The 15455-nt window shown below is 48.0% G+C and overlaps 1 protein-coding gene across 2 annotated transcripts in view; it reads left to right on the top strand.

The window, feature by feature from the left end:
- Positions 1 to 15455, top strand: part of ITGA9 (integrin subunit alpha 9) — a 354422-nt gene that overhangs the window by 158286 nt on the left and 180681 nt on the right. For both annotated transcript variants that reach the window (XM_068558926.1, XM_068558927.1), the window contains exon 16: positions 14107 to 14256. In XM_068558926.1, coding sequence (XP_068415027.1) covers positions 14107 to 14256 — 150 coding nt within the window. The remainder of the gene's footprint in view (positions 1 to 14106; positions 14257 to 15455) is intronic.

Below are 15455 nucleotides of genomic sequence, written 5' to 3'. Positions count from 1 at the left end.
TAAGGCCATTATGTGATTAGCAGAATAGGAGGAGAGAGGGCTCGGGGGTTTCCCCATCTTCACGAGGAGCAGCCTGCAAGGGGGGTTTGATGGCTTCAGTCCCAAACCTGCAGCAGCCAGAAGGGGCAGTGGGTGGGAAGGGAGCACATGTTTTGCATACCCCACTCCTCCCTTCCTTGGAAGCCTCAGACTGACTTCAGGGAGGGAAGAGGATGGAAAAATCTTGGAGGTGGCACATGTGTTAATACCAAAATTCAAAGAATAAGCAGCTGAATCACCTAAGACACCCCTCCCCACCCCCAGGAGGCCAGCTAAGGCCTCTCTGGAGGGGTACACATCAAAACCTCCCGTGCATTAATCCCCGTGTTGACAAGACTGCATGGTGACCCTCCTATGGGAAGGGAGAAGGGCTCACCCAAAAGGCAGATTAAGCCCAGGCATTTTGCTAAGAGGCCCTGTCTGGGATTAAAACCAACAGCACAGAAGACTTATTCTGAAATGAAGTCAAATTTGCCACTTAAAAAAAAAAAAAAAAAAAAAGGGCAAAATAAAACCCTAAGTTGAAAGTAATGGAGAGTAATGGTCAACATGATAGTCTGTGTGTAATCCCCACTCATTTCCACTGGTGACATGGATCTGCTTGTGTTTTGGTCAGCCGTGAACTCTGGGTCATCCCTCACACTTTATCTAGCTTTTCTCACCTCTTTAAGGAGATTGTAACTAACAAATTCAGTGTGGAATTGATTATGGGGTCTCTTGCATCCCATTCCCCAGAAGCAGAAGCCAAGATGGGGATTTCTGCCAGAGATGTATTGTTGGAGTGCTCTCAGGAGTGAGGGAAGCAGGATAGGGCAGGGGAAAAGTGAGTAAGGATGTGGTCTCAGGAGAAGTCTAGCCTCAGCCTGATCCCAGGAGGGAGCTCTGGAGTATGAATCACCCTGGAGCTTGTCCCCCTAGAGGCCAGCTGTGCCAGCCAGCCAGGGGAGTGGGGCACATACTAGTTTTCTATGCTACATAAAAATTACACATTTAGTAGTTTAAAACAGCACCCATTTATTATTTCACAGTTTCTGTGGGTCAGGAGTCTGGGCACGGCCCAGCTATGTCCCCGGTCAGGCCCTCAGGTGTCAGCCGGATCGCATCTGAGGTTGGGGTCTTCTTCCAGGCTCATGTGGTTGCAGGCAGAATTCATGTCCTTGCAGCTGTGGAGCCCACGGCCACTTGCTTCTTCAGTGTCAGCAGGAAGAGCGTCTCTTCTGCCTCGAGTCTCTTAGCTCAGGGAAGAACTAAGCCCTCCTTTAAAGGAGGTCCACCCAGATCATCTCCCTTTTGATTAACTCATATTCAACTGATTTGAGACCTTCTTTACATCTGCAAATTCCTTCACCATTGCCTTAGAATGTAGCATAATCATGGGAGTGACCTGTGTCCTGTTTACCATCCTTCCCACACTGGAGGGGAGGGGCATGGGTCATTGGGGGTCATCTTAGAATTCTGCCTATCACAGGGCATCACCTGGCAGGCATCTCTGGAGGAGGTGGCTCCCATCAGCCAAGGGCAGTCCTCCTGAGAAGGTTGTAGGTGTGAACCATTAGTAGCCAATGCCTATAGCAGCTGCAGGAGGGGGTGTACCATCTGGTAAAGGGCATCTGGGCAGGACACTAAGAGCAGAGCTTGAGATAGGGATTTGCTTGCGCAGAATTTATTGCAGGGGTGCTCTCAGGAGAGGGAAATGAGGGGAGCAGGATGGGGCTGGGGAAGGACCTGAGCAATGATGTGGTCTCAGCTGGAGACCAGCCTCAGCCTGATCCCACAGGGAGTTCTGGAGCATGAAGTGCACCACAGAGTTGTCCCACTTTGAGGCAACGAGTGCTTCCTTTTGTACCCCCATGCCAGTCAGTCATTGCCAGTGAGGAGGGGAGGGGGCATAAAACCTCTTGAGTGAGGTGGCTCACATTTAACCAAGGACGCCTCTCTGTGAGAAGCGGTCGTGAGCTGATGGCAACCAACATGCAGCTGGGGGGGTGTGGGCACTAGCCCCACAAAGGTCCCATCCTCCTCCCTTTCCATCCTGTTGGTCCTTCAGATCCCCTCTGGGCTTCTTATCCTAAAGCTGGCTTTAAAAATTCACGACAGTCCCCACTACCCACAGACTGATACACCTTCACCTGGTTTCTGAGGTCCTGCCACCTGGTTCCAGCCTGCTTTCCCTCCCAGTCTACAGCCCCTCTCTGCCCCTTCCCGTGTGATCTTACCTTACAGACCTTTGTCAAGCGGTGATGGTGATGATGGTGGTGATAGTGGTAGTGATGGTGATAGTGATGATGATGGTGGTGGTGATGATGCAGCAGATGCAGCTATCCTTCACTGAGTACCAGGAGCTCTCCATGGTGCTTGACATCTATGATCTCTAAACTTCATGACAGCCATGCAAGGTTGACTCTGAGATTAAGTGAAGTGAGCAGTGTCACAGTTTGTAAGAGATGGAGCTGGGACTCCCTCAGATCCAGGACCGTCAGTGTCGAAGTCCTTGCTTTCCACCTTGTCTGTTGCTTCCGTTCCTCAGACACGCAGTTGTCTGTTAGACATCATCTCCACCAACTGATCCCCGTTCCCCCATCAGCCTGCTGAACGTCTCCTTTTTCTTCCAAGGTCACCTCCTCTGGAAGGACTCTTAACGCTCCCGCTCCTGCCCCTCTCTGGGTCAGAGGTGATTCCCTCTCATCAGGTTCCCACACTTCTTGTCCACAGACCTTCTTCTCTGCATCTGGGCTTTTTGCTCACACGGTCCTGCCTGCCTCTTCTCTGCTTCCCTATGCGTCACCTAGTTCCTGGTGCAGGCACATGGCAACCAAGTGTTGGCTGCAGGCAACCTAGTTGATGTTCCCCTAGAGGGTCAACCGCAATGTCAGTGCACTCACCCTTCCACTCCTGCTTACACACCTATCATCCCCCACCCTGACCTGAGTGTCCTGTCCTGTCCTCTGCACACCAGCCTTTCAGACACGAGCATGCGCAGTGTTGTCCAGAGACCCGGGGAGCTCCAGGCAGAGCTGAGATCTGGTTCCTGCAGCTGCAGTTACCACTGTGAGGCAGCCCCACACTCCCTCACTCCCCACACGGCTAACAATGTAGTGACAGCTTTCCAGGCAGGGGTTGAAGAGGGGAAACATTCTCATAATAAACCTATTATTTTATGCTAAGATGCATCTCCACTTCAGAAACGTTGAATGGGAGGCTGAGGGAAGGCCTTAGATTCAGGGAAAGACAGTAATAGAAGACAGAAAATAATTAAGTGCCGAACTGTGTCATAAGGACCCTGGGAGGCTGTGGCTGGAGGGCTGGGTCCTCAAGAAAAGTCCCATAGAAGAGGCAGCCTTGAGCTGGGCTGTGAAGGGTGGATCATGTTCCATGGGGATAAGGGCACAGCAGATGTGGGGTCAGCAGAGCAGAGGTACAGGTGGGAGCAGCAGTCGGGCCTGAGCAGATGCACTTAGCACAGTTGTGCCCCCTTCCTTGAAAGCTTGCTTTATCAGGTCAAGGTGCAGAGAGAGGAGATTCCAGGGTTTTCAACTGCTTTCTAAGCCAAGTCAGTCCTCCTTCCCCTTCCCCACTTCTCCTTCGCTGCTGGCTCCCGGGGTCCCAGAGCATTTCTGTCCTAAAGTGAGGATTGAGGCTGACATGCCAGCTGGATAAAGGACTCGTGGCTGAGACAATGTGGCGAAGGGTGGCGGAGCAGGAAAGCCTGCCTGGGCCGGCTTGGGCCATATTTCTTTTGTTGGTTACACTGGGAGCATTTTCTTCTGTGTTAGTTTCGTATTCACCTACAAATATTTTTATCAGGTCCACCTTGGAGGTTTGAGGATGGGAGATAGGAAGAGAAAATTAAGACAGGAAGGGAGGAGCGTTAGATTGGAAGATGAAATTCTGTTTCCCCTGGAGGACACATTGGCTGAATAATCTCCGTGCTGGGCCAGTTCCATCTGGTGTCATGTAGCTGTCAAATGATGCATGCCATTATCTGTGATGTAATTAACATGTCTCTTTGCAAAGAACATTTTACAAGGTTGTGGCATGCTCTTAGAAGATTGTTTCCAAATTGTCAAAAGTTCTAATCTCACATTTGTGTGTTTTTGGAATGGATGCAGGGAAAAAGAAAAAACAAAAGTCACAAAACATACACACATATAAATTGACTAAATAAGCAGTCACCACCTATGCACACAAACTCTCAAATATAAAAACAAACCATTTTTCAAGGATCCAGGGAGATGTTGTTTTATATTTAAAGAGGAAAAAGCATCAATAGGGTTGTGTGATTTTCATAGATAAATAGAATTATTTATGCAGATATGTTAATTGAAGTGTAATTAATGCTTTCATGCCCTTCCTGGACACTGATGCTTGCTGGGGGATCACACATTTCAGACTAATAATGATATCCATTTCCATAATATGGTATTACATATAAAGTAGTATGTAGTCATAATTAAAATCTCTACTCTCACTGAGAAACTTACTGAATTTTCTCCCTTGGTTTTAATTTAAATTTTCATTTGTTTGTTTATTTTTTTAATTTATAGGACTCTAAATGAAACCACACTTGGCCTCAGCTTGTTCTCTAGTGAAATGGGAGATAAGTCCTTGCTACATGCACAGTTCATAAAAAGGATTCATTTTGCAATAGGGCAGTTTTCACAGATTTTCATATCAAAGTTGCCACTTAAAAGATTATGGTAAAAATAATAATAGCCACTATTTATTGCCCACCTTTACTACACTTGGCATTGTGCTGGGTGTTTCATATAATTGTAGAGACCATTTATTATATCCTTTTGAATATGTCATATCTTTCACTGCGGCCTTTTCTGAATTTAATTTCTGAATTTTCTATCCTTTTTACTCTCCATGCTTCAATCTGCATATTTTCTATTGACTTGCCTTCTGGATCAATGGTCTTCTCTCTTGCTGTGTCCAGTCTCTAGCTAACTACATCTCTTCTTGTCAGCTCAGCACCTTGGCCACAGCTTTCTTCTTGGTTTCTGAGTCTCGTAACCCTATGCTGCTGTGGAATCCACCAATGCCCCAAGAATAAATGTGGTGTCAAAAATCAGACTTGCCTCAAGGTGCTTCCCTTCTCTTTGGAATCTTGACCCTCAAGTCCTGGCCGCCTTAGTAGCTCTGAGCTTTAAGTTTGTCTTCAGGGACTCATAAGACTTCCAGGAGCTCAGCTCAGAAACTCAAGAACTCAAGCTTTTAGCCACCAGTTCACATTCATACAGGTTCTCAGCCTCTTATTCCAGGCTGCTTAGAGACCTGTAAACAGCTCAAGGGAAGAGTTCCCTAGATAGTTCCCTGGTACTGTTAGACAGGGGTGGGTGTGTGTGTGTGTGTGTGTGTGTGTGTGTGTGTGTGTGTGTGTGTGTGTGTGTGTGTGTGTGTGTGTGTGTGTTTTCCAGCTTTTCTAGTTGTTCTCAGTGAAAGATCTTCAGCAAGTCCCTCTATTACTGTTAGACAGGGGTGTGTGTGTGTGTGTGTGTGTGTGTGTGTGTGTTTTCCAGCTTTTCTAGTTGTTCTCAGTGAAAGATCTTCAGCAAGTCCCTCTATTATTACCAGAAATGCAAAATCCTCAGTTTGCTTTTAGAAGAATCTTCAAGCTTATGGGAATTCTAAGCTCTCCTGTAACACTTTAACTGCCATTCTAATTGTTATGGTTATTGAGATAAAGGAAAAGGCATTCCACTTTGAAGACTTCTCATTTCTAGGGCTGCCTGCAAGGTAATCGTAGGCAATAGAGCTGGGTGTAGAGAGCAGAGGAATCATGAGAAAGGATACAGGAGGGAGGGGACAAAAAGATCACATGTTTGAAAATAGAACAATACTGAGGCATCTTTAAAAAGCCCTTAGAGGGTTTTTTCCCAAACCGATTATCTGGCTTAATGCTAGCTGCTTATTTGCTGGCCTTCTGTGTTATTTGCAAATATAAAGTAAGGTCATCCTTTCCTGTTTTCATTTAGTTTACCTCTGTAGCTGCAAGTTAGCCAAGGAGGATAAAAACCCTTCATTTCTTGGAGAAAAGCAGCATGAGGTCAGTTTCTAATTCACGTGTCTGGTCGAGGGGTGCGCGGTGCTCGGGTCCTGCTTACGTGGGGCTTGGAATCAAGTCCACTGGATAGTGAGGCATATTTTCCCTTGGCCAGGTGGGTGGGGGTCTGTGATTTGAGGCTTATGCTCACCAGGGAAAATTCCCTGGTTCCACAAGTAAAGGAGACAGAAGACTTTTGGGCCTCTGACCTTCACAACGGCCTAGACGCCCTAGGATAACAGGGCAGAGTGACCCCTCCTCTAGTGGAACCCTTGAGTGGGTGGCCCCTGCCTGTCACGAGCCTCCCCTGCTGGATGTTCTGTCTGAGTTAATTCGATTTCACAAGCAAGTTAATGAATGAGAAGGAAAAGCCGGGACTCCCCGTGAAGGAATGGGGGTACTCAACCACGTTTCCCTAAGGGTCTCTCTCCCTCTTGTCATCAGACCCTCCCAGGCCCTGCAGTCCTCCCTTGGGGCCCCAGCAGAACAGCTCTGCATGTGAGGTGCACCGAGGGAGGAGAAAAGTGTGGTTTGAAGGAGGGCAAAGCTCGTCCCTGGAGGACGGGTGGATGAGCTCAAAGTGTAGACAGAGGGTCTGTGGTAGGTCTGGATAAGCCAGTGCTGGGGAGGCTGACCCTGGACGCTGGGGCAGGGGAGCAGTTTTGTGGAAGAGAAAAGGTAGCATGGGGTTTTAGACCCAAATCAGTGTATTCTGGGAGATTGCTTGTGGAGTTGGCATTTGGAGACAGGAAGAGGATTTCTGTGTTGTAACAAACCTTAGTATGTTCACACCTAAACAACGTGCACACTTGTTCCCTCTCCTGGTTCCCCGTGGTGATAAGGGGCTGCCAGATCCACTCACTCACCTGAGCTGAACACTGGGGTACCTTCCATGATTCTCTTTCTCTCATCCCCCACCTCCAGTCACCAAGCCGCAGCATCTCTTCTTCCTGAGTCAGCCTCACCTCCCTCCCGTTCCCCATCCCCCTTCTGTGTCCTGGCCCAGGCTCTCTCCATCTTTCCTGTGAACCCCTATGTTAGACTGCTCACCCCCGAACCTCCCCCCATCAATCCACTTCCATGCTACAGCTAGAGGGATCTTTCTACAACACAGCCTCCCTACCTCCAATCTCACCCCCATCCATCCGAGAAACCAGAGGGATTTTTCTGTAACACAGTCTCTTGCATCATCTTACCCCCCTCCCAGCTCTCCTTAGATTTTAGGTTGAAATCAACACACCCTTTAAGTCCCCGTGAAATCTGGTCTCTGCTTCAGCCTCCTCTCCCGTCCCACCCGCCAACTAGCCTGACTGTCCCACCTTTGGGGAGCACATGTAATCCACTGGACACCCATGCCCTCTCCCCCCTGCTGTGTGTACCGGCCATGCCTGCTCCCTGGCTAATGTCCTTCTGTCATCTGACTGAGCCCAGGGACTTCCCTTCCTCTGGGAAGCCCGCCAACCTGCAGTCTGAATCAGGTGCTCTCGTCTGTGTTCCCAAAGCCGCCTCTCTTCTAGTACATGTTGCACTAGGTTGTCACTGCCTGCCTGTTTCCTCCAAGGTCTTTCATCTCCATCTCCCTGGGGCCCAGCACATTGCCTGGCATAAAGTAAGCACCCAATAAATTTCAAATTGCACATATGTCAAGTTCCCTATAAAACCTCAGCCGCCAGTCTGAGGGTTCTTCTCTGTGCAGCCTCTTTCATTTTTCAGAACAGGAGGGTACAGTAGATTTTTAGCAGGAGAAGGTGGATTGTCGGCTTTTGGTCTACCATAAGTAAGTGTGTTCAGCTTGGGAAGCTTCTGTTTGTAGTGGTCAATATTTTTAAGCAGTAAAATGTCAGCAACTAGAGTCTCTGCGCAAACCCCTAAGCCTCCTTCTCCATCCTGAGGGGTCCCTTCATGTCATTGCAGTGCTGGGCTGAGAGAGGCCACACTTCCAACAATGCAAGGGAAACCACGAAATGTTGCTGCTACTTTTCCTTTGCAGCTCAGATACAAGAAAACAAACACAGTGTGGGGAGAAGGGGCTGTCCTTTTGGGGGTGCTGACTTGTTTCTTTTTCTTTTTTTTTTTTTTAAACTGACTTAAAAATTTTATTTATTTATTTATTTATTTGTGGCCATGTTGGGTCTTCGTTGCTGCGCGCAGGCTTTCTCTAGTTGCGGCAAGCGGGCTTCTCATTGCGGTGGCTTCTCTTGTTGCAGAGCATGGGCTCTAGGTGTGCAGGCTTCAGTAGTTGTGGCATGTGGGCTCAGTAGTTGTGGCTCGCGGACTCTAGAGCACAGGCTCAGTAGTCGGGGCGCACGGGCTTAGTTGCTCCACAGCATGTGGGATCTTCCCGGACCAGGGCTTGAACCCGTGTCCCCTGCATTGGCAGGCAGATTCTTTTTTTTTTTTTTTTTAATTTTTCAAAGTTTTCAGAAGGCACATTTTAATTTTAAATATACAAAACCATATTGCTCTGTCTTTTTCTATAAAATAAAATTAGTTATTGATAGAAAAGCTTTTAAATTGTCTTAGTCAAACTCAAGTAAAAGGATTTAAAAAATAAAACATTAACTAAAAAGAGTTTTACCAGAATATTGAACTCTCCTTGATAGTCACAGAAATCAACACAATGTCCATTAGTGCAGAATAAAAGACATAGAACAATTCAGTGTAAAAAAAAAAAGCACCTTGCATTAATGGAACATTAAAATTGTGATTTAAACCCACAAAATTCAGGAAATTCAGAATTAGAACTCCCAAGGTAACCTTAACTGTGACCTCTTGTGCATGTATGCTGTTTAGAAATTTGAGATTTGTTGCCTTCCTGATCACATACCACTATGAAGAACAACTTTGAAGGGAAAAAAAAAAAAGGTACTTTTCCTTAGAACCACTATATATGTTTAAAATTTTATACCCACTTAGAAAATCAAATGATCAATCTTATACTACCATATGAGCTAATTATGGAATAAGAAGGAATTTTTAAAATATACTATAGAAAGCTGTATAAGCTACAACATAATGCACATCCACTTGAAACACGATTTGAACTTTCTTTTTGATACAGCCGTAAGTGCCTACCATATAAAAACATATTCACATTGCAGGAAGACAGAGGGGAACACTATTAAAATTGAATAGCATGTAAGGAAGAAGGGTCAGGAAAATAATTGAGCAGAGAGTCAAAAGTAACATCCTTCGTATTTTTAAATCTACACTTTCCTGGGAAGATACTTTATCTCTTCAACTATGGGTTCTTCCATTTTAAAATGAGAGGATTGAGTTAAGTAACATCATAGTTTCTTCTAACTTCAAAACTGTATGGGGCTTCCCTGGTGGCGCAGTGGTTGAGAATCTGCCTGCCAATGCAGGGGACACGGGTTCGAGCCCTGGTCTGGGAAGATCCCACATGCCGCGGAGCGAGTAAACCCGTGAGCCACAATTGCTGAGCCCGTGCATCTGGAGCCTGTGTTCCGCAACAAGAGAGGCTGCGATAGTGAGAGGCCCGCGCACCACGATGAAGAGTGGCCCCCACTTGCCTCAACTAGAGAAAGCCCTCGCACAGAAACGAAGACCCAACACAGCCATAAATAAATAAATAAAATTAAAAAAAAAAAACAAAAAAAACTCTATGATTCAGTGACTTCATATAAATTAATATTCTAGAGGAGACTCATAAATTTGATAGCGTATTAAACCTTAAGTAATTTGTATCAGAGCTTAGTGAGATATGCCAAGAAAGAAAATGATGTTGATAAACCACTGGGCCTCTCTTAGATATGATCAGCCTATCTCATTGATCCTGCCCTATCTTTTGGATCTTTTAGTCAAAAAAATGTTAACTCATCCATCCATCCAGATGTTAGTTCAGTCTTTGTGCCCGGGATTATTGGAAGATATCTTCTAGTAAATTAAAAAAAATCATCAGGGGGCTTCCCTGGTGGCGCAGTGGTTAAGAATCCGCCTGCCAATGCAGGGGACACGGGTTCGAGCCCTGGTCCGGGAAGATCCCACATGCCGCGGAGCAACTAAGCCCGTGAGCCACAACTACTGAGCCTGCGCTCTAGAGCCCGCGAGCCACACCTACTGAGCCCGCACGCCTAGAATCCATGCTCCGCAACAAGAGAAGCCACCGCAATGAGAAGCCCGCGCACTGCAACGAAGAGTAGCCCCCGCTCGCCGCAACCAGAGAAAGGCCGCGCACAGCAACAAAGACTCAACGCAGCCAAAAGTAAATAAATTAATTAATTAACTAAAAAAAGAATCATCAGGCCTCCTGAGATATGTTTCTCAATATTATGAATGTGAGATCAAGAAGAACTACAGAGAAAGGTAGTAGCATAAGAAGGCCATAATAATGTCACCACGGTATATAGCTCTTCAAGCAAAGTCACCATGGCCCATTTTTTTAAATAAGGAAATATATTTATTGAAAAGACAACTGAAAAAAAAGCGTATATACTTACAGTTATATAAACTGTGGCATAACAGATACTATCACAGCCCCTTTGCTCTCCCAGCAGCCAGCACTTGCATCTCTGTTAGATGGCTGCCCCCAGGCTGCCAAAACCTGGTTTATCTATATGCACAGAGAATATGCATATCCCGGAAGTATCTTGGAATTTACAGACCCCATGGTGGCTGTTAACCAATGTCTGTAAATACCACTGCTCCCTTGTTTCCTATGCTGCAACCTCCACTGTCTTCACAGCTTCCCTGCAAGGCTGAGGCAATGTTATCTACCCTTCAAAGGATTTACTTTGAAATCACATCTAGTCCTAATATGCTGCTGGGTTGACTTTGGGATTCCTGGAATAAAAAAAGGCCCAGTTTTTCATAATGTGTTTATTCCAGAATTGCCTTGGAAGAATATTGAGGACGGCAATCAAAAGGCTAAAAGAAATGGAGATGTGAGAAAAGTCCTGTTATATACAAGCGGTGAAACTCTTACTGGGCAACCAGCTGAAGTGTGAGTGGCATCCTGCTGACCCTATTCTGCCATGAGCCCTGTAGTCCTGCACCTTCTGGCCACCAGGGCAGGCGGATTCTTAACCACTGCGCCACCAGAGAAGCCCTGCTGGCTTGTTTCTAATTGCTGTGTTCTCCCTTGCCTCCACCCATGGCTCAGTGTGGGGTAGGCCCCTTCTGCCCAGAGCTACTGGGACATGTCATAAGAAGGTGTTTCTCAAACATCTTAGTTAAAACTGGTTCATGCAGTCAGTGCCAGAGCACAGCGTCTGTACCGCTAGGTGTCACAATTCATTACTCACCCCAAATAGCTGTGCCCTGACTAAGACACAGAATGACTGCACATTTAGAAACAGCCCTCCCTTCAAGTCCCTATTTCTTTAGTTATTTGTCATTTACTCACATTCTTCCTTGTATGAGGAACATTTCCTTCCCCTTGCCCTGTATCCTCCTAAGTAGATAGGTAATATTTCAGGGTCATGTCAGAACCTAAAGCAATTGGGATGATTTTTAAACAGTATTTCATGGGCTTCAAGGAAAGCAGTTTTGCTTCTGGTTCTAAGAATGAGTCCGGTTCCACCACTTACTGGTTTGGGGATGGAGCACAGTTTATTTGCGTTCATCTGTACAATGGGAGCAACAATCTACCAGCTTGGGTGTGGTGCAGATTAAGTAAAAGGATGTCTGGGAGGAGGTTGGCCCAGTCTCTGGAATACATGTGGTAGCCAGGAAATGTTCCGTGGCTTCTGCCTCCCCACCCCCATCTTCAGTTCCTCCCGCAAGAGTAACAGCGTGTAATAACTGACTTATTTCGGCATGAAGGATTTAAATGCAAAATCTTAAGGCAGTCACCCTTAAAGAAACACTGAAGCGTTTATCTGTGAAAACATTAAGATTGCACCCCTTCACTATTCTCTGTGCCCAGGCAGTCTTTACATTCTGTTTAGGAGAGTCGGTGAGTAGCCGGAGGGGATCTGGATCCCAGGTGTGTGCTTTGCTCACAGAAAGGACAGGAGCATTAAAGATCTGCTCCTAAAATCTGAAGTTCGAGAGAATTTTGTGGAAGTAGCTTATCCAGAGGCTCCCCCGTCACTCCCCCAAAAGGTCCTGTGTTTTATTTACGTAAATGATTGAATCTATTCCCAGCTGAATGCTTTCCTGAGCATGTCACTCAGGCTCCCACCCCAGAGTCATCTGTCCCCCACAGCCCACATTCAGCAGCTCCGTCTGCCTCCCCGCCCCGGCCCGGGCACCATCTCCTTTCCTGGGCTGCTGCAGGAGATTTTTCTGTGTCTCTGAGCATGTTCCACTCCACGTACATGCCCAGGGATCTCCAAGGAAACACAGGGTCCTGTGCCCCGTTAGACCTGGGGCCACCCGACTCTTTGTGGGAGGCAGTTGCAGTAAAAACAAACAATAAACAAGAGACTAAACCCCCCCTTAACTGTGTAACCTGGTGTCCCCCCAGCTTGTTCGATCACAGACCCTTTCATTAACCTCCCCCTGGTGAACTGGTACATGCTGAGTGAGGAAGGCAAAGTGCAGCTTGCTGTAAGCAACCAGTTCCCCGCATGTGCTTAGACTGGACGGATAACCCGGAACTGACAGGCGTGTTTGTCTCTGGAGGGGACGCTGGGTATCCAGGGGGTGGGGTAAGAGCTAGCTCCTCACTGTGTGCCTCTTGGGAACTTTAAAACTTTCTACTGTTTTGAACACGGCACTAGTCTGCTCCCAACTCCACCAGACTTTACGTGGAGCGTAGTGTGAAGTCCTTGGATCTGCTCACGGCCTTGGGGTTGGTTGGCCTCTGCCTGCCCACCTAGCGCCTCCCACTCCTGCCTCCCTGCCAGCTCCCATCATCTCTCCCTGACAGACGCAGGCAGTGGGGCTGCAGACAGTGGCTCGTTGGTGCTACTTCTGAGATTTACCCTGCTCCCCTTGGAAGCCCACCTTCCATAGAGCATGCTGGCCTGGGATGCGGGGATACTGATGCTTTATTCCTGCCTCAGACTCTAACTTGTGAGTCCCGGGGGGCGGCCAGAGTACCCAGGAGGCAGCGAGACCTGGGCCAGAAAGGTCAAGAACTCCAGGATTGAGCAGATGTGACTCAGAATCCTTATCAGCCTTGTGGCCTGGGGAACTTGTGCCTTCATCTTCCTTTTATTATACGATGGAGGGGAATAAGCCCAGCTGCAGGGTTTGGACGTGTGGCTCATCTCTGTAGAACAGTGGTCCCCAACCTTTTTGGCACTAGGGACTGGTTTCATGGAAGACAGTTTTTCCACGGACGGGGGTGATGCGGGGGGATGGTTCAGGCGGTAATGCGAGCAGTGGGGAGAGGCAGATGAAGCTTCGCCCACTGCTCACCTCCTGCTGTGTGGCCAGGTCCTAACAGGCCGCGGACCGATATCAGTCCACGGCCCAGGGGTTGGGGACCCCTGCTCTAGAAAACCTAGTGCAGTGCCTGGCATCTTGTAGGTGTTCATTGTGACTATGGACCTATCACTCCCTTGGCTCTTAGAGTCCTGGGCTCCAAAGGAAAGAACACAGGCCAGAAGCCGGACTTCATCCCTGGCTCCATTGATGCCCAGCTCTGGGAAGATGCCGGGCCCCAGTGTCTTCAGGTCTCCTGCCCTAACACATAGTCCATATTTACCTCAAGGCAGAAGAGCTTTGATGATCAAAACACCACGGATGGGAAGGGTTAGCAGTGCACTATGAGTACAGATGCTTGCCTGCCTGCCAACTAGGTTATAAGAATATTTGGAAGATGACTAAGGTAATGTCTTCCACATGCTAAAGAGACGATGATTTCGTACCATGTGAGTTAGAGCGGGGAAAGCCCCCGCTCATTAGCGGAGTGACCTTGGACAAGACAGTCATCACTCGCGGCCTCATTACCTCATCTAAAATATGAAAGCAATAAAATCCAGCCACACAAGGGTGGCTGTGAGGCTCACACGGGGCAGTCCATGTGGAAGGTCTTTGTAAACTGTTGAAATGCTCTGCACATGTCAGCAGCGCCCGCCGCTCACGTGCCTGTGTGTTTATTGTTTCAGCGGAGAGTGCAGGACGTCATCAGCCCCATCGTGTTCGAGGCCGCCTACAGCCTGGGCGAGCATGTGATGGGAGAGGAGGAAAGGGAGCTGCCGGCCCTGACCCCCGTGCTCCGCTGGAAAAAGGGACAAAAGATTGCCCAGAAGAATCAGGTGAGAACCTGAAAGCTCATGGCTGGGACCCCAGGTGGCAGGTGCCTATGCAGAAGTAATGGCCCTGGTGGCCTGGGAGCCCATGGCCAGCCACACCCCCTCCTGGGCCTTGCTTTCCCGATCTGCAGAATGATGAAATGTATGATTTAGGGGTTTGTGTCTAACAACCACGTAATTTAAACTCACTGAGGCTATTCTCAAGCAATTAGAAAATTATGACCCCTTTGAGGTCATGAACTGGCTGCTTGGCCCCGGCACTTGCCTCCTGTTCCTACACTGTTTCCAGAGCTCAGATCAGCACCTAGTGAGTGCTCTACATACAGTACATGTTTTATTGATGGGAGCATGAGTGGGGTGAAGAAGCAAGAACTTCCTCTTGCTAGAATTGGTGGTTGAGTTGAGAATGCCCCGCTCAGGCATCTTTGGAAGGCAGAGCACCGTGAGCACAGGCTCTCACCACCCTCCCCGGCTCGGCAGATTCCGGGCTGTGCTGCTGTGCGGAGGAGCTGCAGGGTGACGTGGGGTGCCGGCCGTACGAGGCCATACAGGGTAGGAGTGAGCCATGAGCTAACGCCGTGCAGCATCACTGGCCTGTCTGCCCCGAGTCATCTGGGAGATATACAGTGCTGACGACGATGCAGGAAATACGCAAGAAGTCTGGGATCCCAAGTCTGGTTCTAAGTCTTTCTTTAACACCCAAGATCATCACAGATCCAGGACCTGGGGAAGGTCAGACAAAACGGTTTTTTGGCTAAACCAGACTCCTGGGTGGGGTGGGGGCAAAGCTGTGGAACCACCCACCAGCCCCAGTCTCCACAGTTCTGACTGCTCTGAGCTTATGGGAAAACTAGCAGATCAGTGACCCACGCCTTGCAGATGAGAGTTGTAAATAGAACCACAGAGAAGTGTTTGGAGTTCGAGATGTAAGATTTTTACCAAGATGTCCTCATTTTCTCCCATAGTCTCTCCCATGTGGTCTTGGGTCAGGTTCCCCAGAAACAGAGCCTGAGACGGGGATTTAGGAGCAACTTGGTCTAATGAAGCTGTGCTCTTAAGAGAACCCTGTAAGGAAAGGGGAAAGGGTGAGCAAGTATGTGGTCTCAGCTAAAGTCTAGCTTTGGCCTGAGGCAGGGAGCTTTGGAGCATAAATTACAGCAAAGAGCCGTCCTCTCCTTGAGGGAAGGGTCTGGCCTTTTGTA

The sequence above is a fragment of the Eschrichtius robustus genome, chromosome 12 (assembly GCF_028021215.1).
Source record: "Eschrichtius robustus isolate mEscRob2 chromosome 12, mEscRob2.pri, whole genome shotgun sequence".
In the NCBI taxonomy this organism is placed as follows: Eukaryota; Metazoa; Chordata; class Mammalia; order Artiodactyla; family Eschrichtiidae; genus Eschrichtius; species Eschrichtius robustus.
The sequence above is the reverse complement of the archived record's forward strand: the minus strand, read 5'-3'. Positions and strand labels throughout refer to the sequence as shown.